Source organism: Narcine bancroftii, chromosome 12, assembly GCF_036971445.1.
Source record: "Narcine bancroftii isolate sNarBan1 chromosome 12, sNarBan1.hap1, whole genome shotgun sequence".
NCBI lineage: Eukaryota > Metazoa > Chordata > Chondrichthyes > Torpediniformes > Narcinidae > Narcine > Narcine bancroftii.
The window spans coordinates 73992157-74016982 of record NC_091480.1 but is presented as its reverse complement, the minus strand read 5'-3'; the positions used below and the strand labels follow the sequence as shown (position 1 = coordinate 74016982).

The 24826-nt window shown below is 42.7% G+C and overlaps 1 protein-coding gene across 2 annotated transcripts in view; it reads left to right on the top strand.

The window, feature by feature from the left end:
* Positions 1 to 24826, top strand: part of tbx21 (T-box transcription factor 21) — a 50203-nt gene that overhangs the window by 23048 nt on the left and 2329 nt on the right. For both annotated transcript variants that reach the window (XM_069906003.1, XM_069906004.1), the window contains exons 2-5: positions 6128 to 6282; positions 16687 to 16808; positions 19455 to 19613; positions 21473 to 21534. In XM_069906003.1, coding sequence (XP_069762104.1) covers positions 6128 to 6282; positions 16687 to 16808; positions 19455 to 19613; positions 21473 to 21534 — 498 coding nt within the window. The remainder of the gene's footprint in view (positions 1 to 6127; positions 6283 to 16686; positions 16809 to 19454; positions 19614 to 21472; positions 21535 to 24826) is intronic.

Below are 24826 nucleotides of genomic sequence, written 5' to 3'. Positions count from 1 at the left end.
AAAAAATATTTTATGATTTCAGTTCATGTGCCCCCCCCCCTTAAATGTGCGACGGCCCCAGGGGGGTGCTGTATGGACCTATTCAGAAGGTCTGGGCTAAAGTGTCTTATCATGCATGGCCCAGCGGCCATAGTAGAGCTGCTGCCTCAAAGCTCCTGCAACCTCAAGGTTCAGGTTCCTTTTATTATCATGTAATAATACATAAAAATGTGATATACATGGTTTACTTAAACTTTTATCTGCCATATGGCAAACAAAGAATTACTATGAACAGCAGCAAAAGAGTTCCTTCATAGATACTAGGCCCTCTCAAGCTGCCATGTAAAATAGGGTTAACCGGGCAATTTGAGACCCAGTTATGTGGCGATTTGAAAGGGTCCAACTGGGTCAACTCTGGTGGAACATAACCGGGTCCCTGACCACTTACCTAGGTCTCGTCCAAGGCCGATTTGAAAGGAAAATGGCCGACCCGCTTATTCTGGTGACATCAGCATTTGGATGTATATGTCACTAGATAGCCAGCATCTGGACATCCAGCAGTACTTCTGGTGAGGGTTACCCAGGTGTTGCAATTTAAAAGGGGCGATTGAGTGTTGGTGGATTCACCTCCAGCACTCCGGCAGCCTCTGCAGCTGCACAGACTCCAGTTCAAACCATTGGCAACCCAAGGCCCAGATCGAAACCTCCAATAGAATCCAGAACCCTTCAAGGGCCAAGGCCCTTCCGGAGCACTGCTTACCCTCAGCACCCTCTTGAATCGCTGCTTTGATACCTGATTTCCATGAGCCAGTCTCCAGCAGCCTGTGCCTGTGCCTGTGCCTGTGCCTGTGCCTGTGCCTGTGCGGGTCCTTCGACCACAAGTCACCAGCTCCCCCCCGCAGCCTGTCCAAGTCCTTCAGCCACTCTCTGGTCCATGGTATTACCATGGTCGCCGTCCCTGTCAGATCATCTCCCATGTTTCTCCTCAACGGGGGTGATGCCCATTTCTGGTGCCCTGCGACAACTGGCTGCTCTCCCAGAATGTACAACCCCTCGTGGTCAGCTGCCCAGCATCTGCGCATTTAACAGGCCACTTAAAGCCGGTATGGAGCAGTCTGCATCAGGACCGGGCAGTAGGACTCTGCGGAGCAGTTTTACTTCTCTGCTCTCTACTCTCCTGGGTCTTTGCTTTGCTCCACATGTCTTGAGTTGTCCAGCAGCTGAAATTCACCATTGAAATCTCTTCACATGCCACTCTCCATAAAGACTCCATAAAGCCCACCTCATTTTTTTAATAAATAGCTCAATTAATGAGCTAACATAAATATGTTTGATTATTTTCCTGAGAACCAAATTGTGCACTAACAAGTGAGCTGAATGCAAAAAGTTATTGCTTTTGTAGTGAATAGGATTCATGTACAGAGTCATGGAACTGAATACTTTCACTTGATATGAGGTGTATTATTTCCACACATACCCTGTGTGATTATTTATTGCAATCAACGATTACAATTTTCAGTTTTATTGTACTAGGGATGAAATCTAGTTAATGGGACTGAATTTCAGAAGTGGTTAAACTACATCACTACATATATACAAAAGAACATGAAATTCTACCTGATTGAATAAGATCCACATTCAGATTAGAGATTACAGATTTATTGTCATGAGAGTATATACATCATATACAATCCTGAGATTCTTTGTCCTGCAGGTGGGCAGAATTGCCACTTTTTGGTAGTGCAAAAAATAAACTACTCAATGTACACATATAAACAAATAAAGAACTGAGCAGACAACAAATGTGAATAAAGTGACTGTGAAATACAGAGAGGATTTTTAATAAGTCCAAAGGTAAGAGCCCTTGAATGAGTCTCTGATTGAGTTTGTCGATGAGTCTGATGGTGGAGGGGTAGCAGCTGTTCCTGAACCTTGTGGTGCGAGTTTATTCAGACTATTCATCGTTTCTGCAACAGTTTTACATCACTGCAGCAGAAGGAACAGGATCAAATCTATACCACCCATTATACCATACAATGGAAACGGATTCTTTTGTTGTTCACAATTAGTTTGCAACATATAGTAAAAAAAGATGTTTTGATTTTTACTTTATATTTTTTGGATCAAAAACCCATGCAAATTATTTTCCATTGACATCATCCTCTGATGGTTTCAATTGTTTACACAGAAGTACTTCAAAGAAAATGGTGTATATGCTTTCCAATTTTTTTTTTACCACCCATCCGTACGATTGTGGTTTGATTTGCAGTAAGCTGAGTCAGAAGTGTAGATGATTCTTAAAACAAATCCAGCCTGTTAATGTTATTTTGTGTTGCAGTGATCATTACTTTGGACACCGCATTGCTTGAAATATGTATGTAAAACGTATCAGATTTGTTAAAATGGTGCATACCATTGAATAATCAAAGTTCAGGTTTTTTGTCAAGAGTTTTCTTCCTGGCATCTGTCAGTCGTGATAGACTGCGCCTCTGGTAGTTGACTGGCTATGGAGGCTGATCCTGGGATGGCAGGCTCTCCCACAGTTGCTGCAAGGGTAGGGCATCATTGAATTGTTGTCCGCTGTGCTCTCAGATTACAGAAAATAAATCACCATTCCAAAAATAATTTTACACAAGAATTAATCCCCATTCTATCAGGGGGTATTAGTCCATATTTAGCGCTGCTATACCAATGAACCTGTGAAGGGTCTCTTCCCAAATAATTAAGAACTTAAGACCCCCAAATCAACATTCCCATGCCATGATATGATTCCGTTAGTCCTACCAATTCTCAAGATATTAGATCACAGCAGGTCTTGAATTGACATCCTTGTCAAAAACCTCAGTAATGAATCTTGTTTAATTTCTAGATTTTTAAAATTTAAAATTTTTATAAATTTAAATTTAATTTTGTTTTATTTACAGAACAGTAGAAGCCCATCTGGCCATTTATAAACCCATGCCATCCAATTACACCCAAATTATCCTGCAACCCCAAACATTTTGAATGGTGGGAGGAAACCAGAGCACGTGGGGAAAGCAGACACAGAGAGAACGTACAAACTCCTTGCAGACAGCGACAGATTTGAAACCGGGTTGCTGACGCTGTAATACTGTCGCACCAACCGCTATGCTAACGGTGATGCCAAGTCACTCCTTTAACTGTACTAAGCCCATGAGAAGCTCTTTAATTTCATTTTTCTAATAGCTTAGTTGACAAAGAGGTATCTAATAGATTTACATCCAAATATTCTTTCTTTTTTTCTTCTTTGGCTTGGCTTCGCGGATGAAGATTTATGGAGGGGTATGTCCACGTCTGCTGCAGGCTCGTTGGTGACTGACAAGTCCGATGCGGGACAGGCAGGCACGGTTGCAGCGGTTGCAAGGGAAAATTGGTGGGTTGGGGTTGGGTGTTGGGTTTTTCCTCCTTTGTCTTTTGTCCTCTTCAAAGGAGGTTGCTGCCCGCTGAACTGTGAGGCACCAAGATGCGTGGTTGGAGGCGCTATCACTTGTTTCATAATTAATCTGAAGCAGAATGTTTCAAATCAACAATCATCCAAGTACAGCATGAAACTATATTGCATAAAGTCTCATTTACAGTTTACCAGTCACTAATCAAAGCCTGTTGACCATTTCCTGTTGGCTTTTTTGCAAATAATGTTCTTTCTTTAAAATATCTGCCACCGAATAACCAATTGTTGCTGTTTAAAAAGTGTTTGGCTCTTTTTTAATTTATCAAATTTTCAGTTCCTCAAATTTCCTCTTTTGAAGGTGTTACATATCAGACAGAAGTGATAAAAATGAGCCAAGTGTTATATTTAAAATAATATTTTTAATTATTAATCAACAATGATATAAAACCTACTCTAATGTAACTAATTTATCTTAACTTATCTACACTTATTTAACTTAACCCCCAACTATCTGCAAATATATTGGTGTGTGTGTGGCACTACAGCTCAAGGTTCAATTCACAAAAGACAGTTCCAAGTTCAGTTTCAGAAATTCAGTGATGTGGACGCGTGGGTCTGAAATTGATGTGACATGTAGACTTTAGATGGATGAGTACATGCAAGCCTTAAACGAAATTAACAGTTCATGAAGTGGGTGAAAGAGTGGTGGTGGTGGTGATGACAGAACGAACGTTGATTAACTCACAAAGCTTCCGAAACCCTTTTCGTGGGTCAGCCGAACTCAAGTGACTCTCACCCTGGTCACCATCGAGTCAAACAAAAAGTGACCTTCACTCTTTTGGTCACAGAGTGCTCTCTTTCCTCTATTCCAACAGCAGGAACTCAGACAGGTTGCCAACATACTCATCACCTCACTATAACTGCAGGAGAAAATCAGACAGTTTGTCTATAACCAAACAATGAGGCCTATCGTGTTTCTCATTCCCAGAAGGAGGTCGAAGAACTCTTCAATCTTGTGCTGCCTTCTTAAAATGGACTCCTGAGTAAACTATGCACTGTCTTTTCACTAAACTGGTCACATGGTCTCTGCACCTGGCTTCACCAGGGCTTCTTCCCTTCACTCTGCAAATGTATCAACTTTAGGAACATGCTGTCTTTGAAGCCTGCTGGTAGGTCGCAGTCACTTTCCAAAACATGCAGGCTTTTTAAAAATCTGTTCTCTTCAAGTGGCAGTTCCACACAAATAAAATGATCTGGAAAAAGGGATCTCATCACAAAGGAAATTTTGAAGGGTTAACGCAACACTATTACTGCGTCAGCGACCTGGGTTAAAATCTGCCACTGTCTGTAAGGAGTTTGTATGATCTCCCGTATCTGCGTGGGTTTCCACCCACATATAGGATTACTACATGCTAATTTGTCACATAGGAGTCCTCGTGGCCCAGAAGGGCTGGTTAACTCTGCTGCAACTAAATTTTATAAACTAAATTAGAAATAATTAGCAATAATGAAGCTAATTAAGCAGTTCTCCACAGAGTTTTCGCTGTCATATCTTTTGCCATGGAGCAGTCAATTTGCATTCACCAGTACGACCACCCTCCTACACATCAATCAGGTTTCTCACAGTCAGTCTCTGCATGGAGGCAGGCTAAAGTCTGAATAAAAAGGTATATGTTATGTTTTCATGCAGGCCCAGAAAAGCCTGCTCTTAGCATGCTTTCAGCATGGAGGCGGCTGGGATGTTGATGTGGCTTGGCTACTGGTGCAATACAAACACGCCAAGGAATGGCTGACTTTGTTACCCACAATCCCCCATACAGCTGTAACTGTTCTGCGTTTCCCAGAATGGTTCCAATTGCCTAGGGGATTATGGGTAGGGTAGATGGCCATTGGCCAGAGTGGCCGGTGGGGGTGTTACAGCCTATTCTGGCCATTCCCTGATGGCCCAGACCCAACTACCCCTGCCCTGAGGGGGTCATGGCATATATAAATACTTGTCCTGCACGTGTATTGTTTGCCTGTATGTGTGATATGTCTGCTTGTGGGTCTGCATGTTTTGCTCCGAGGTCCTGAGAATGCCATTTCATCGGGTTGTACTTGCGCAATCAGAAGACAATAAACTTGACTTATCTTGAAACAGCAATGGGATGATCCTGGTTCCCATTCCTGTTTCAACTAAGTACATTTGGAGAGTTAGTGCTCATCAGGTAAACAATTGTAGAGAGAGAGAAACAGAATTAGCATTGTTAATCAATGACTCTTACATCGGAAATTTCTTTTCTTTGGCTTGGCTTCGCGGACAAAGATTTATGGAGGGGTAATGTCCACGTTAGTTGCAGGCTCGTTTGTGGCTGACAAGTCCGATGCGGAACAGGCAGACATGGTTGCAGCGGTTGCAAGGGAAAATTGGTTGGTTGGGGTTGGGTGTTGGGTTTTTCCTCCTTTGTCTTTTGTCAGTGAGGTGGGCTCTGCGGTCTTCTTCAAAGGAGGTTGCTGCCCGCCGAACTGTGAGGCGCCAAGATGCACGATTTGAGGCAATATCAGCCCACTGGCGGTGGTTAATGTGGCAGGCATCAGAAATAATGAAGCATTAACTCCTGTTTCGCCTTCCAGGGATGTTGACTGACCTCTGATCAATTCTCTGAATGCAGACTGTATACGGGGCAGTCTGTTTGTCAAATAGTTCATTTTCCCAAAATACTAAGTGCTGATATTTTTCTCCCCCTCTTCTTCCAGGCGGATGTTTCCTTTCCTGAGTTTTAACATCACGGGGCTGGATCCTTCTGCTCATTATAATATTTATGTGGATGTTGTCCTGGCAGATCAGCATCACTGGAGATACCAGGGAGGAAAGTGGGTACAGTGTGGCAAAGCAGAAGGCAATATGCAAGGTTAGTGTGCCGCACCTGTGGAATGTGTGTTCGCGGTGACGTATTCTGAAAGGACTTTACATCGACTCGCAGGTAAAGACAAGTACATACTTGCTTTGGTCTGCACACAACACCTGCTGCCCATTCCCTGGTGACATGTTGTCTATGGTCTCATGCACGGCCAGATTGAGGCCACCTGCAAATTGGAGGAACAACACCTCATATTCCCTCCAACCAGATGGCGTTAACACGACCTCCAATTTCCATTAAACATCCCCCCCCATCTCTGCATTCACAAAACAAACCCCCCCTCCCGCCCAATCAATTCTCACCTTTCCTCTCTCCTGCCTTCTCATCCATGTCCAATGAACACATTTTGTCTGTGGTCTGTATGCCCCCCTCCCCCTTTCTTTCCTTCGCTCCACCCATTTAAATCAATTTATTTATTGATTTTAAAAAATATTTAAGAATATTTTTTAATTAACATAGTTTATTTACTTTTACTTAATTGGTTAAATTAATTACCATATATTTCGCTGGATGAGGCGACCTTCAGATAAGAGGAGACCCCAGTTTCAGTCTGAATGTCATGGTTTTTGCTCATATCCATCTGATTAGACAAACCCCCACCCCTGCCATTTTTAAAAATCAAATTGTTATCATGAAGCCACCAGCAAATCGAAATAAGTATGAAGCAAGGTTTAAGTTAAAAGTCTCCAGTGCAGTGGATGGTACGGAGGCTGATTTATTGTGGGACACTAATGACGAAGCCAAAGCCAAATCACCAGATTCAGATGGGTGGTGGGGTGGGGGGGGGGGGGGGGTGGGTGGCGCCATACGACGATGTGTAAACAGTGAGAATTTTACAGTCACTGTATCTGGCCTGTAGGACAACCCTTTTTTTGGGAATGTTTTTTGGGTGTTTCAAGTGTCATCTGCTGAAATATACAGTGATTTATTTAATTTATATCTTTATCTCCATGTTTTTAATGCAATTTATTTAAAAGATTAATTTAATTAACAATTAAATGAATTAATTTAATTCAGGCTCAGGCCTGAAATGTCAGTAATATATTTTTACCCCCAGTGGACATTGTGAGACGGCTGAGTTCTTCCAGCATTTCTGAGCTTTTACACTATCTGCTGCCTTGTTTAGAGTTCATAGCGGGCAGTAGAATCAGTAAAACCTCTGGTATCTGGCACCTTCAGGGATTAGTAGATGCCGGATAAGTGAGTTTTCCGGTTGCTTGAGATTCATTCTTACAATACCTAACATAACCTGCATTAAGAATAAATAGTTTAACAAGCAAAATACTACACTGTACTTAAACTGAACAAACTTCATTTGCATGAATATATAAACCTTAAAGAATTTTTTTGAAAATGTAACCATTGCGGCATCTGTAGCTTCCTTCCCTTCCATGGAACCTCCCAGGAGATGAACAATAACATTATAGATAATTAACTCCCCCTCCCATTTATAGATAAAGCCTTAATAATATACTAAGCAGGGATAAGGAGTCACCTCAACAGCGAGCGGCATCAACCAGCTCTTCATCCTGGGCGACGCCATTTTATTCAAACACAACTTTATTCAAACAGCTGCTACTAGCAAAGCATGACCCAAACACTCCACTGGCTGAATATTTACTCCCATCTTCACCAAAGGTTTATGTGTTACTTCAGAGAAATTTACTTTTTAAAAATTTTAAACTTTTATTTAAATTTTTTAATTTATTTCAACTTATTTATTTATTCCTCTCTTTTTTTTTAACCAGTTGCTTGAGGTTGTTACAGAGACAATTTCTGCAATGCATTTCAAAGGTTCCTTTGATTGTCCCACGATAATACATTAAACATGTAATGTACATGATATACCGGTATTTCAACTTTTCTCTGCCCAAACTATTTTTGATCCAAATAATGCATTGAAACTCCAAATTTTCTCCTTCACTGAAGCCAGAAATTGGAGATCTAAAACATCTATTTTTTTGTGGTCTGTTTTGTGAACTTAAGGCAAAACTCTGAACAGCAGGGAAACGTCCTAAAGGTTGAAAGCTGATATATAATTTGATTTCAACACAGCGCAGTAATTTGCATTTGCATCTGGGTTAATATCCCATGGAGGATAGAAATGCTGATGAGCTGGAGGTGCTGGTTAGGAGCCCCATTTAGGAACAAAACCCTGTGAGTGTTTTTAAATAAAGTGTCCATAGATGACTGAAATGCAGTGAGAGTGATTTGGAGAGGCCAAGGGAAAGAGGCTGGAATGTTGAGGCTGCGTCACCATCACTGGAAGGAGATGTGGCAGCGCTGGATAGCTTACACTAGGTCTCAACAGATCACTGCATGGCACAGGTTAAATTAGGATGCAACACACAACAGTGCTGGAGAAGCTCATCTGTAGTTGGCAATGTTTCGGGCCTGAGCCCTTCGTCAAGGAATACCTCTGGAGACTGGGCAACTGTTATACTGCAGGAAATGGAGCAGTTAGTTTCATGCAGGGTGATCTGACAGACCACAGGGTGATTGGGTCTGGCATTCTCAGTTGTATTGGACAAGAGGTAAATATTATTTTAAGCACTGGGGGTAAACACCCGGCTTACTTTTTATTCGCTGAACTCAATTTAACAGCACATTCCTCTTGCAGCAAGGAAGTGCTGAGGTATTGAGGGTTTTTATGATGACATCTCTCGTGTGGAAGATGAAACCACACCCTTCTGAGATGAGAGCATACAAACTGAGCCATGGTTAACACATAATTTGCTGAGCAAACATGTCCCAGGGAAGAGCATAGTTTGCAGATGGTCTGAATCAGCATTCAGTGCTGTTAACAATTGAGTGAAAATACAAAGAAATCAAAGATCAAATCTTTTCAAACACCCTTGATCAAAAGGACCTTGTTGCAGCATGGAAGACCATGAGACATAGGGGCAGAAATTGGCTATTCAGCCCTTTGAGTCTCTCACGCCATTTAACCATGAGCTGATCTATTTTCACACGGCCGTACTGGCCGTCCATTTTCCCATAACCTTTGATGCCCAGGCTAAACAAGAACCCTTGTCTTAAATACACCCAATGAGTTGACCTCCACAACTGCCTGGGGTAACAAATTCCACGGATTTACCACCTTCTGGTTAAAGGAATTCCTACGCATTTCTCTTCTAAGTGGCTGCCCTTCAATCCTGAAGTTGTGGCCTCTTGTCCTAGACTCCCAACCTTTCTACATCTACTCCGTCCACGCCTTTCAACATTCAAAATGCATAAAATGAGATTTCCCTTTATTTTCCAAAATGCCAGTGAATACAGACCAAGGGCTGTCAAACGCTCCTCATATGATAACCCTTTCGTTCCTGGAATCATCCTAGTGAACCTCTTTTGAACCCTCTTCCAACGCCTGCAAATCTTTTCTTAAAACGAGGACACCAAAACTACTCACAATACTCTCAAGTGAGGTCCCACCAGTGCCTTATAAAGCCTCAACCACTAACTGCTCTTATATTCTATTCCTCTTGAAATGAACGCCACATTTGCCTTCTTCACCATCGTCTCAACCTGTAAGTTTGCCTTCAGGCTGTCCTGCACGAGGATTTCCAGGTACCTTTTTCTCCCAAAGGAGGCCATTCAGTCTATGTTGACACCTACTAAGGCAATCCCATTAGTCCCACACCTCTGCTCTAACTGCACAATTTTTGTATTTTACCTTAATTTCCAATCCAGTTCTCTCCTGAACATTGATCGCTTCCCCATCCAGATGGGTAGTGGGAGCTGTCCCTTTTGTGTACACTTTTTAAAAATCTGTTCCCGGATCACTAAGAGGATCGATTTTCCTCCATCAACCATACTTAAACTACTCCTGATCTTGTACACTGTTCTCAAATCAGCATTCTCTACTCCAGTGGAAACAATCTAATTTGGTGGTTCTCAACCTTTTTCTTTCCATTCACATCCCACTTGAAGTAATCCCTATGCAATTGATGCTCAATGATTAGTAAGGGATTACTTCAGGTGGGATGTGAGTGGGAAGGGAAGGTTGAGAATCACTGCTCTAGACCCAATTGTTAATGAAATATTTTGCTTGAGAAAAATTGTCAATGGCCCATTTCCTTTGGGGTTATGAAACTGTGCACATAACGAGCCAATTAGAGACGATTAAAACAGTGCCATAGGTGCTCTGTGATTAGTAAAGGATTACTTAAGGTGGTATGTGAGTGGAAAGAAAAAGGTTGAGAACCACTGATCTAACTCCACCACTGCTGGACCACAGGAACCAGAAAGCAATCTCTGCACCCCAATAATCACTCCTCATTTCATGCCCAACCTTTACCACTCTTGCCTGAGAAAATGAGGTAAACGCTGCTTTTAAATTCTCTCTCAGGGTTGGTCTTTTGCCAAATCTATCCTGTACTGTCCCTGGGCTGTGTGATTTACATTGCGAACTAGGAACCAAACTGGCCAGTGACAACAATGGCACAGCTAGTCAAGATGCTGAAGGCAATTTGCTGGAGGAGCTCAGCGGTCGGTCATGGCAACATCCATGGGAGAGAGAATGGTCAGCGTTTCAGCTTTGAACATCAACCATTCTCCCACGGATGCTGCTTGACCTGCTGAGCTCCTCCAGCAGATCGTCATTAGCTTCAGATTCCAGCATCTGGAGCCTTCTGAGTGTCTCTAGTAGAGCTGTTACCTCATGGCTCCCATGAACCGGGTTCACCTGTAGATTCATAGTGGTCCTTTTAAATCACATTCCAACATGGTAACATCTTGTTAATTGTCACATTAGCAACCAAGTCTTGCAGTCATCCATTCATGAGAGCATTAACAATTGAGTGGTTAATGTTTTAGTAAGTAGTGGTTGATTTATAAGGGCTAAAATCCCCTTTTCAAAAAGACAAGAACTGCATCATATCCATACCATGTAGAGTGACATTGCAGTGGCAGGGTGTCTTGAGTGAGAGCATTAAATGGCTTGCATTTATGCAGCACTTTTTCCAATGCCTAGATATTCTAATGTTATTGACAACCAAATGCAATAACTTTGCATGGACAGGTTAAGACTTTTCTCTGGAGCGCAGAAGGATGAGGGGAGATTTTTTGAGATATTTCAAATTATGAGGGGTTTAGATGGAGCAAATGCAAGTAAGCTTTTTCCACTGAGGTTAGGTGAGATACAAATCAGAGTACATGGGTTAAGGGTGAAAGGGGAGAGAGATTGGAATGAGCTGCCATCTGAAATGGTGAATGTGGGCTCAATTTTTACATTTAATGAAAATTTGGAGAAGTACATGGATGGGAGGGATATGGAGGGCTATAGACTGGATGCAGATCAGTAGCACTAGGCAAAATAATAGCTTGGTACAGACGAGAAGGGCCAAAGGGCCTGTTTTTTGTGCTGTAATGTTCTATGGATTCAGCTGCTGATTTGCACCCGACAATGTGACCTTGGCTGGAGAGAGGGTAAATATTGACCCGAATGCAGGGATAGATAGCCTTGCTTTAATGAGCAGTCTGTGGACGATGGAGAGTTCAGCAGGTCGTGCAACATCTCTGATGAAGGGCTCAGGCCTGAACCGTCAGCTACTTGCTGCTTTCCACGGATGCTGTGTGACTTCCTGAGTTACCCCAGCACTTTTGTGTACTGTTACAAGGTTAACCCCCATCCTTTTCTTTTGATGACACTGGCTTTCACCAGCCATCAGACACTTAAACAAACAGGATCTATGATGCATGACTTTTCCAGCAGTGATCAGGTATCATGGTGGCACTATGGGATATTTTGCAACTACCCATGGCAGTCGAAATGCCACTAGCTCAACATCTCAGGGAGGGTGGCAGTGGGTGCCACCATCTCTGGGTACTGCATTGGAATGACAGCCGAGAATTTTATACTGACCCTACAAAATTGTCATGGCAGTAAGAATGCAACCAATGGTCGTCAATGGTATAGGGGGGTGGTGGGACAGCAGAGAGAGAACACAAAGCATTATGCCACCATTTCTTTTAAAAACATTTTTATTACTATTTTACAATAGAAAAGTTGAACAGTACAATTATGAAATGTGCTAGAAGACCAAGATGATAAAAAAGTTACAAAAATGATCATAAGTAAAAGTTCCCAAGCACAATCATAATAAAATAGAACGTAACAAAGGAAATAACTTTCAAACTCCCTTCCCCTAAACAAGGTTGAAGATTAACATTTAGAAATCAAAGTGGCACAATCCTAGAGTGGGACAACTCAATGTCAAAATTCCATATTAACACTAAACCTGAGGGTTATGGCAGTCGTCCATGAATGGCCCCATATCATTTGCAATTTCATATTTGAATCGTTGATTGCATATCTAATTTCCCCCCCCCAAATTTAAACGACGTTAGGTCCCTTAGCTGTTGTGCATGTGTAGATGGAGTATTATCTTTCCACTTAATCAAAATTGCATGTCTGTCCATCAACATAGTAAAAGATAAAATGCGGTATTAAATTGAAGTTTAATAGCACACCATCTTCTCGGAATGTTCCAAAAAGAGCAATGAAAGGATTAGGTTCCAATTTTAAATTGACAACCGCCCATAATGTTTGAAAAACTTCATCCAAAATTTTTCTAAGGTAGAGCATGTCCAGAACATATGAATTAATGAAGCATCACCTGTTTTACATTGATCTCATCTGGGATTATGTCCGAATAAAAACAAGACAATTTAACTTTAGACATGAGCTCTCTGTATCACTTTGAATTGCAAATAAGCACAAAGGGATGTAGTGTTAACACTACATACTACCTTCTAAAGGAACATAGAACATTAGAGCACAGGAAAGCCCTTCAACTCATGTTGTGCTGACCTATGCAAAGCTACTCCACATCAATCTAATTTTCCCATAACCCTCATCTTACTTACATTCATGTGCCCATCTAAGAAGCGTTTGAATGTCCTTATTGTAGCAGCCTCCCACCATCCTTTGCAATGCACTCCAGGCACCCACCACCCTGAATTAAAAAAAAACATAGCTCTGACATCTCCCCTAAACTTTCCTCCATTCACCTTACAGACGTCGTCTGGTGTATGCTACTGTTGCCTCAGGGAAAAGGTGCTGGCTGTCCACCTTATCTAAGTCCCTCATAATCTTATATCTCTCTAAGTTTAATTCTGAGCACCCCAGATTTTGGACAAGCTTCATTTCTAACATTACTGTAGCTTATCTGCATGGAATCTTGACAGAACCAAGCACACTGGGTTCATAATGTCGTGTGGTTACAGGCATGGTTGATTAATATCAGTTACACAGATCAAACTCTGAAACAACAGTGAGAGTCAAATGCTGGCAATTCCTAGCTGCACATCCAGGCAATTCTAACTAACAAGTTAGGAATAGGAGTAAGATTTCCATTGCTGGTTTGGCAAAGTGGATGTCCCAACATACAGCAAAACATTACCTTCCTCTTAAAACAGTTTCACACACAAGGCAGAACGACCCATCTATGGAAAGGATTGGCAATGTCCATTCCCACAGTAACGACCCCACATGTACACCCCCACCCTTACGCTGGCTTTCACCAGCCATCAGACATTTAAACAAACAGGTTCTATGACGCATGGCTTTTCCAGCAGTGATCAGGTGTCCTGGTAGCCAATGCACTGTAATATTTTCCAGCAGTTCTTTATATTTTAATAACCTTATATTACTCCAACTGTACTTCTGCACATTATATCCACTAGGTCCAGAAATACCCATGTCTGTTAACATTCCTGTGATTTAACCCCTTCAGTTTTCAGACCATTAGAAAACCTTTAGGAAAGTGTTTTGATGGTTCATACTAAGAGAATGGTTTTAAGCTTCCTCCCGTCAGGAATGGAGTACAGTAAAACCCCTGGTATCTTGCACCTACAATGATTGTAGGTGCAGGATAAGTGAGTTTTCCAGTTGCTTAAGACTCACTCTTACAATGCCTAACTAATACATCAGCATTTAGAATAAACAGTTTAAAAGACAAAAGACAATGCAAAATGTAAAATAATTTGGAAAAAAAATCAGTATTGTAGTCATTAATTATGTGAAGTTCACTTTAATTAGGTAATTCTGCAACTTACAAAATTTAAATTTAAATTTGAACTCCGGTGCTGGCGCTGTAACAGTGTTGCTCTAACTGCTGTGTTAACTGTGCTGCCATCATAATTAAACCCCTACCTCCAAGTTTACCAATAAAGCCGTACTAATATACTTAATAATGTACTAATAAAGAAAAAGACGCTTGCTAAGCAGGGATAAGGAGACACTTTAAGAGAGTCGCCTCAATGGGCGACACCATTTTATTCAAACACAACTTTATTCAAACAGCCGCTACAAGCAAAACCCAACTAAAACACTCCACTGGCTGAATATTTGCTCCCATCTGTTACTCAGAGAACATTTAATTTTACAATTTTAAACTTCTATTTGTTTTTGTTTATTATAATTTTTTTTTCTTTTTTCTGCTTGTTGCTTGAGGATTCCAGTTGCTTGAATTTCGAATAACAGGAGTACCTCTATTTTCTCTCGCTCCATCCTCAGTCCAGGGGCGTCAGAGGCAATTACAACACCGTTGAGTTGGTTTGTATCTGGGCTTGGAATTGGACATTTTTGCTGTTCTAATCTCCACGCCGACGCTCCAACATGTTTTAAAAATCATTAGGAAATCTGTCTGAACAACTTTTAGTTTTGGGATCTGCAATGCAACATGAGATCAATAGCATTACATGACCCACATAGTATAGTTAGTCCTCTAAATGTCTGCTAGGAGACACAAGGACAGCCCATGTGATGGAAGATTCTGCCAAGTCTATTTCTGCATGGCAGAACCTAGTTATTTTTGAATCTTGGAGACTCTTTTACTTGATTTCCCTTGCCTGGAAGAGTCAGTCCATTTGTGGGTCAGTCGCTGGCATTCTTGCTTGAACCAGAGAGCTGACGATACCAGTTAGTTGACTATGCCATTAAGTTTGGTAGCTAAGTGCCACACCAAGGAAATGTTGCATTTTCTTTGCCGCCTTTTGAACGTGACGTTACAATCTTTCAGGCATTGTTCAAGTATGATGTTTCAGAGTTCTAAGCACAGTCCATAAGTTTCAGTTAAATCCCTTCTCATTCTTGTAAATTCTAATGAACAAAAACTTAGTAAACATAACCTCCTGTCATGTGGTAAAAGCACCATTCCAGGAATCAGGAATTGTCAGCTGCAACGTCCCAGACCACGTTAGGCTATCTGACGCAGAAACAAGGATACAACCAATCAAGTCATCGGTGAGATTATCCCCTCAGTTAGGTGATACCGATGTTATTGAAAACACACAGTGTGGTGCGTTAATAAATGCAGGGCAGTTTCAAGGAGTTTTGGAAATTCTTCCAGTTGTTCAGGTCATTATAATCTTCAACCAACATCACACATAATTTACAAAAAAGAACAGTTTATCTGGTGAATAATGGATTGTTGTGAAAACAATGTATGCAATGTGGTCACTGTGTTACTGACATGAAATACTTCATTGGCTGAACCTCAGTAAGAGTATCCAATAGTTTTCTTTTCTTATACACACACCTTTACCCAAGTGGTTGCCATCCCAAGGGGAATTTGCAGGTTTTTTTCTGAAGGCAGGAAGCAGGAAGACCATACATTTTCACTTTAGGTTGTAGTCAACTGCATGAGATTATGGCAATCAAAGCCTCAGTTAGTGTGTGAACATTGTAGAGTGCTTGGCCTAAAGATCACACAGCAAGAAACCATGTTCAACATTGTATTAATTAGTAATTCATTATAAAGTATCATGATCACCCATCCTCAGGCTCTCCAGAAAAAAAAACAGCTCAAATTTAGACCATAATATATAGGAACGGTAGTAGGCTATTTGGGCCGTCGAGTCTGCTCTGCCATTCCATCATAAGCTGATCTATTCTCCCACTCAGACCCATTCCCCTGTGTTCTCCCCATAAGCTGTATGAAATATATCTACACTTGTTGGTTCATGACAAGAACATAGTCATCAACCAAAATGTTAACCCCACTTGCAATCAGACTTTTTAAATTAAGTGTGACTGCTTTGTTAATTTACTGACCAGCTAGTTGCTTTCTTAGAGCTACCTATGACTTATTTGAAATAGTTAATTCGAATGTTCACCTTTATTGCAGACAAAAGGGAATTCTTGTAATTATGTAGAATAATTCAATTATTTTTATGGATACCCCAATATACTTTCTAGCTAATTATGTACTTCTGAACAGCAGACAATGTTGTGACAAATTTGGGGTCAATTTGTCACAAGCAATTTGCCTCACCCAGCAATGTTGAAAGTTTGGTCAGGATCTCAGATTAGGTCCAGATGGTCAGGTTGGAAGAACAATGTATCTGTCCGCTGATTGACTTTGTATTTTGGACATATTCATCCCATTGCAGGTAATCGGATGTACATGCACCCAGATTCACCCAACACAGGGGCTCACTGGATGCGCCAGGAAATCTCCTTTGGTAAACTCAAGCTGACCAATAACAAAGGAGCATCCAACAATGTCACTCAGGTAAGACAGGCATCTTCTATTACATCAGGCAACAAATCTTTTCAAGAGGTTTGCTTCCTGAAAAAAATAGAGAAGTATGATAGACAACTTCAAGCTGAAGATAAAGATACTTTCAGATTTGCTGTATTATGTAGGAAGTTGGGAGAAACATTTAATTAACTTTTAGTGAATTTAGCATGCTTAATTGCATAATGATGGAACATAGGAACATAGGAACAGGAGTAGACCAAAAATGGCCCATCGAGCCTGCTCCGCCATTCAATACGATCATGGCTGATCATGGCTGATGGTGACACAATGAATGAGTTTGACTGACCTGAACATGTTTTGCCGCTGATATTCATTTGTACTCAGCATCTGATGCTTCTCATGTCGGTGTCAAACACTAGTTGGCCAGCATTGATGGATTCCAGTCGCCCTAATACTGCTTTTCCATGGTTGCAATGTCCTGGTGAAACCTTTATCATGTTCATCACTGACTGCACCAAGATCAGCAAGGAAGACGTCCAAGTGCCAATGCAGAAAATTAATTTTCAATGGCATGTTGCACTTCGTGGTTTTGTACGCTCGAATTAAAGAAAATATGACAGGAAATCACAAAAATAGGGAAATTATAAGGTGATTTTCATGATCAACAGCCCAAAATCCACAAAATGCACCCAGTGTTCAGAAAGTGTTATTGTAGCAATTCAGCCTACCTAATGCAACTTTTTTTTAACAAGACTGGACCCTTCCTAATGCAATCACTGCTCCTCATTTAGGGTATCAACTGTCACCCATCTGTATTTCTGGATTAAGGTGCATAAGGCTCATTGTGGCTCTAAAACAGACTCAATATGAGCAGGGCTTTGACTTTCCCCACATCTCTAACCACAAGAGGGTCTACATCAAGGGGATATAATATCCCATGAGAGCTCTGAAGAAAAGTTCAATTATTAAATATGAAAACTTGCCTAAAGCTTGCCCATGGTGTAGCACACCTATTGAGAGCTGTGTGTCATCTGATGCTTGGGGTAATATTTTATAATTTAATTTAGACATACAGCACCAGTAATGGGCCCTTTTGCCCCATGAGCCATGCTGCCCTAATTACACCCAATTGACTTACACCCTGGTATATTTCAAACTGGGAGGAAACTGAGCTCCCGGAGGAAACCACGAAGACACGGGGAGAATGTACAAACTTCTTACAGGCAGCACGGGATTCGAACCCTAATCCCGATTGCTGGCACTGTAACAGCATTGAAGTGGAGCATGGTGGAAGCAGGGAATTGTTGAGCAGCAGGTCACCTGCTGGAAAGGTGCTAAGCAGGAGCTATATGCACTGTTTGCACCACATGTGCCCCACCATATAACCATATAACCACTTACAGCACAGAACAGGCCAGTTCGGCCCTACTAGTCCATGCCGTAGCAAATCTCCACCCTCCTAGTCCCACTGACCAGCACCCGGTCCATACCCCTCTAGTCCCCTCTTATCCATGTAACGATCCAGTCTTTCCTTAAATGTAACCAATGATCCCGCCTCTACCACGTCTGCCACATCCCCACCACCCTCTGCGTAAAGAAATTTTCCCTCATGTTCCCCTTATAATTTTCCCCCTTCAATCTTAAACCATGTCCTCTAGTTTGAATCTCCCCCTTTCTTAATTGAAAAAGCCTATCCACATTGACTCTGTCTGTCCCTTTTAAAATCTTAAACACCTCTATCAAGTCCCCTCTCAATCTTCTACGCTCCAGAGAAAAAAGCCCCAGTCTGCACAACCTTTCCCTGTAACTCAGAACCTGAAATCCTGTCAACATTCTCGTGAACCTTCTCTGCACTCTCTCTATTTTGTTTATATAACACCATGCCCCTGACTTCCACTCCCAACCCAGTTACTCAACATGGTGTCTGCTGTTGGCACATCTGATAAATATGCACCACATTTTGGAAGGATTTCAGGTGGGCAAGACACAAAACTGCCTATTTGGCCTTGAACTTGGGCTTCCTTTGCACTTCCATTGGTCATTCTCTAGTATCTTGCCAACTTGACCAGTCTTTGGACAAGGGCCCAGAGAGTTTGGAAATTGGCAGAAGTTCACCTTAGACACACACGGAGATTGTAGATGCTGGAACCTGGAGCAAAAAAAAAATCATCTGCTGGAAGAACTCAGTGGTCGAGCAGCATCAGTTGGAGAAAAAGAATGGTTGATGTTTCAGGTCAAAACCCTTCATCAAGACTTGATAAAGGCTTCCAGCCTGAAACATCACCCATTCTATTTCTCCCTCTGATGTTGCTTGACCCACTGATATCTTTTATGTCATCATGGTAATTTATTGGTGTATTTTACATACCTTTGTGGCTACAGAAATAAGTATTTTGGTGGATCTGTACATTGTACCAATGGATATGACAAACTTGTATTTGTAATTTATATGGATAGCAAAGGAAATAATGGCTCCCTCTCTCCTCCTCTCCTCCCCTTCCCCTCACTCTTGCCTCTCCTCTCCCCTCCCCTCCTCTCTTTTCTCCTCCCCTCCTCTCTGCTCCCATCCTCTCCCCTCTCCTCCATCCCTCTCCTCCTGCCCTTCCACCCTCTCCTCCCCTCCTCACTCCTCTCCTCTTTCCCTCCCCTCTCCTCAATGCTGGGATTCTGTTGTAGATGGTCGTGCTGCAGTCTCTGCACAAGTACCTACCACGGCTTCACATTGTACAAGTAAAGGAGGACGGTGCTGAAGATCCATACCTCACTTCAAAAATGCAAGCATTCACGTTCCCTGAAACCTCATTCATCGCAGTTACTGCCTACCAGAACGCAGACGTGAGTTGGCATGCATTGAGATTTCAGCCCTAATACAGATTTGTCACTTGGGGACCTTGAAAGGCAATGAATGGAAATATAATACATGTTCCCAATAGCAATAGGGATAGATTAAGGGGTGGAGTGGTTAACCATGGTTCCTAGAGCCTCTTACTTCAGAGAGCCAGTGAGAACTTTGTTAAAATCTAGTGATATCACCCATATTTCCACATTTGATTGGCTAACTTATTGGTTCAGAAATGGGTCAAGTTTAATCCAAAGACAGACAGATCAGTATATAAGATCAAAAGAAATCAAATTGCTGGAGGAACACTCAGTGGGTCAGGCAGTGTCTGTGAAGGCAGAGGTGGTTGACGTTTTGAGTTGAGAACCTGCATCACGGATGAGAGTACAGAGGGAAGATAGCCAGTGTAAAGAGATCAGAGAAGGATGAGAGGTGATTGGTGGAACCAGGTGAGGTGAGAGATAATGGGAGGATGGAACCAGGTGTATGCGGGGGCGGGGGGGGGGGAGGAGGAGGAGGAGGAGGTGGGGGGGAGTGTTTTGAGACAGGCTGGTGGGTGACAGCGAGGGGACAGCAAATTTGGATGAGTGGAGCCAAGTAGGGGGAGAGGAGGGGGAATTTAGAGGGAGACGCTGAATAGTGATGTGGAACTAGATATTGGAGGGAAGATGGGTAAATTGAACAAGATGAGCAAGGGCAACAGACCTCTGTAATGGGGGGGGGACAGGGAGAAGGGGTGGTACAAGGGGGAGAATGGAAAAGATGAACAAAGAACCTAGGTGAACCTAGGTGAGTCTGACTGAGCAGTTGTGGTTGCCTTCCAATGGGAAAGATGTCATAAAACTGAAAGGGTGTGAAAAAGATTCAAGAGGATACAGGAGGGGTTGAGTTATCAGGAGAGCAGGAGGGGCTAGGATTTCCCCCCCTGGATGAAAGGAGGCCAATGGGTCATGAGGAACATAGAAAAAGTGAATAGTTAAGTTTCTTCCTCAAAGTCTAGGGCAAAGGTTTAAGTTGAGGGGAAAAGATTTAAAAGTGATCTGAGGGGAATTTTTTTTCACACAGATAAGTGTGGTGTAAGGAATCACCTGCTGGTGGAAGAGGTAGAGGCAGATACATTTGTAAAGTTTAAAACTCATTAAACAGATACATGGATAGGAAAGGTTTACAGCAGTAGTTTTCAAACTGCCCCCCCCCAAACTCACATTCCACTTAAAGTAACCCTTATGCCATAGGTGCTCTGTGATTAGTGAGGGATTGCTTAAAGTGGGATGTGAGTGGGAAGGGAAGGTTGGGAATCACTGTTCTAGACTCAATTGCTACTGAAACATTTGGCTTGAGAAAAATTGTCATTGGCCCATTTCCTTTGGAGTTATGAAACTGGACACATAACGAGTCAATCAGGTACAATTAAAAAACAGTGGTTTCCAAACTTATTTTTCCACCCCACATACCACCTTAAGTAATCCCTTACTAATCACAGCATCAATGGCATAGGGATTGGTTAAGGTGGAATGTGAGTGTGGGGTGGGGGGAAGCTTAGATGAATACGGGTCAAGCACAGGGCAAATGGGACTAGCTCAGGTCACGATGGAAATGTTGTGTTCAAAGGGCCAGTTTCATGCTGTACAGCTCCATCTGCTCCACTTTCTTATAGCTGGACACACTTGCTATCACTGGACTTTGCTAGATTTTAACAACTCATGGAGTGTTTCGATATCCTCACTAATTCTGCCAGGATCGGGTGGGTTACATTTCTCTAGCCCAGTGTAGTTGCGACAAGGAGACCTCGCTTTGAGGTGTTTTAGGAAATTTTCTACATCTGCTTAACAATATTGGAACATTTCTCTTGCAGATCACACAACTTAAAATAGACCACAACCCTTTCGCTAAAGGCTTCCGGGACAATTTTGACTCGTAAGTATATTTCATGCCCACACAGGCTGCAACTTACCGTAATCGTTTTCATGCATTATACTGAACCAAAAGCAGTGATTTTTAAATTTTTTTGTTTTTGTTTACCCTAACAATCTGCTTCCAGCATGGCTTGAGGTTAATTATACATTTTTATAAAATTTATAGCTTTAAAATTTAAATTTAGACATACAGCATAGTAACAGGCCAATTCGACCCTACGAGAACGTGCCGCCCAATTCACACCCCATTAACCTACACCCTGTCCGGTACATATTAAAGGGTGGGAGGAAACTGGAGCCTCTGGGGAAAAAAGCCCATGCAGACACAAGGAGAACATACAAACTCCTTACCGACAGTGTGGAATTCCAACCCTGGTCCCGGTCGCGGACACTGTTACAGCGTTACGTTAACCACTACACAAACTGGCAGCACCCAGGTTTGTGGATGGCAGAACTGTTCAGAGGGAAGTTCAGTTAACTTGTGAACTTAACTCCTCAGCGTTTACAAGAGTAAGAGGAATTCCATCAATGTGCAGAAAATTCTGACAAGGGTGATAGTCTGGATACAGAGAGGAAATTTCCCTTGGCTAGCGAGTCTGGAACCAAGGGTCTCAGAATAAGGGATAAGACTTCCAGGACTGAGTTGTGTAAAAAGAAATCTTCAGTCAAACCAAGAAAAACTGGAATTCTCTGCTCATGAAGATTGTGGAGAATAGGTCACTGAACATGTTTAAGAAGATAGACAAATTTCTAGATACAAAGCAATTAAAGGATAAGGGGAGAAAGTGTGAACATGGTATCGAGATAGAGAACCACCCATGATTGTATTGAATGATGTTGTAAGTTTGAGGGACCAAATGGCCTAATCTTGCCCGTATTTTACCCTGTTCAATACTTCTGTGTCATTTTTAAACACCTTGGCCAAGCAATTGGCGGTACAATTGGCTTAGCGGTTAGCACAATGCCTTTACAGCGCCAGCGATTGGGACCGGACTCAGGTTCAAATCCCCGCTGTCTGAAAGGAGTTTGTATGGTCTCCCCGTGTCTGTATGGGATTTTTCCCCCCCCGGTGGGGGGGGGGGGTTCTGGTTTCCTCCCACCATTCAAAATGTACCGGAGTGTAGGTTGATGGGGTGTAAATTGGGCAGCACAGACTTGTAGGGTTGAATTGGCGTGTTACAGTGCTGTAGGTCTAAATTTAAATTTTAAAATTTGCAAGAGTACAACTACTTTACTACAAAGCCACTATACACAAAAGCTCTGGAGAAGCTCAGCAGGTCACATGGCCTCCATAGGAAATAAAAGACAGTCAACATTTCAGGCCGGAGCCCTTCATCGGGAATGTGGGAAAAACAGGTGGATGCCTGAATACAAAGGTGGGGGGAGGGAGAGGGGGAAGACGAACGCAGGCTTAAGTGGTGAGATCCACCTATTGAGGGCCCATTTGTTCTCTGAGGAAATTCCGACCTTCTCAACGAGGTTGTAGCACTATCGATCAACCACATTAGACAGAGAGTTGCGATTAATCGGCTTTAATCAACACATCTCACATGTTGCTGGCCCGGTTCCAAGGCAGGTACTGAAGGAGGATTTTGGGCATAAAACCCTTTTGGGATTTGCAGGGGGGTGGGGGGGGGGGAAATTACAGGTACAGGGGGCGGGCCAGTCCATACATAATAGCTATACAGTGGTCACACCACATTCACCCCTTTTGCAGGGCGAAGTGAGTCAATGTCCATTAAAGGTTCAGCCTGTCCAGTGGTCACATCTATCACTGCGACCATCGTAGGGTTTGCTGTGGTTCAGCTGCTGGCTCCCGGGCAGTGTCTTTTGTGACAGGCTGTGTCTCCAGTGGCTGAGGCGGGGGGGTGGGGTTAATAGAACTGTGGGGTTGCTCGGTCTGGGGCTGGGGCAGGGCCGCCGGGTGCAATTGGTGGGGCCAGTTGGCCGGGGTTATTGTGAGGAGATGTTGATTGGTTGGTCGAGGGGGTCTCTAGCATGCACCATGTCTCGGTTGGAAACTGTGTCCTGCCGCCCACCCTGGTACTCCACGTAAGCGTATTGGGGGTTTGCGTGGGGGAGGTGGACCTCAACCAAAGGGTCAGTCTTATGGATTCTGGTATGCCTCTGGAGCAGGACAGGCCAATGGGCCATCAGTCAGGATGGCAATGTGGTTCCCGACGCCGACTTCCTGGGGAAGGAAAAGAGCCTTTCATGTGGTGTCGCATTAGTAGCGGTACAGAGGAGGGATCTGGTGGTCTGGAGCACCTCGGGGAAGACCTTGCCATTGGGAGATGGGGCAGGCCTTTCAACTTGAGGGCTAGGAGGGATTGACTTCCACACAGTGGCATTCTCCCTTTCTATCTGGCCATTCTCCCAGGAGTTATAACCCGTGGTCCTGCTCGTGGCTATACCCTTGGCCAGCAGGTACTGGCACAACTCCTCACTCATAAATGAGGATCCCCAGTCACTATGGATAGAGCAGGGGTGTATGCTATGCAGTACCTTCATACGGAAATGCTATACCAGGTCACTCTGGGCTCCTGATAGACATGGCAATACAACCCTCCCTCACATCTCTAGCCAGTGATATTTCAGGATTAGCTAAAAGCATTGCTGGTGACATTTAAATTGCAATTTTATAATTTTGAGATGCAGCACAGTAACGGGTCTTTCTGGCCCACGAGCCCATGCCCCCAAAATCCAGTCTACTCGGGGATTGGGTCACTCCAGATTTTTGGATTTTCCAGATTCTTGGGCAGTACTCAAATTTAAGAGAATAAACAGATACATTTTTTTAGTTTATTTAATGAAACATTTTTTCATATAAAATACAAAGTACAAAAAAAATCAATATTTTTTCTTATATTTCTGCGACTTCCGCGAGGTCACTTGTTGCCCCAGCGCATCTGTGGCACTTACGCATGCAGGCAGGCACGCACACAAGAGTTTTTGACGAGTTCGGATTCTCGGGTGGTCTAGATTTCAGACGAGAGTTTTCAAGATTCTGATACTCGGGTGGACTGGATTTCTGACGAGAATTTCCGAGGTCTGGATTCTCAGGTGGTCCGGATTTCAGACGAGAGTTTCCAAGATTCAGATTCCCAGGTGGTTTGGATTTCAGATGAGAGTTTCCGAAAAGTCTGGATTCTCCAATGGCCCGAATTTCTTGCATCCTGATTGTTGGACAATTTTTACCCCATTAGCCTGCACCCCCGGGTACATTTTGAATGGTGGGGGTAAATCTGAGCCCCCTGAGAAAACCCATGCAAATACAAACTCCTTACAGACAA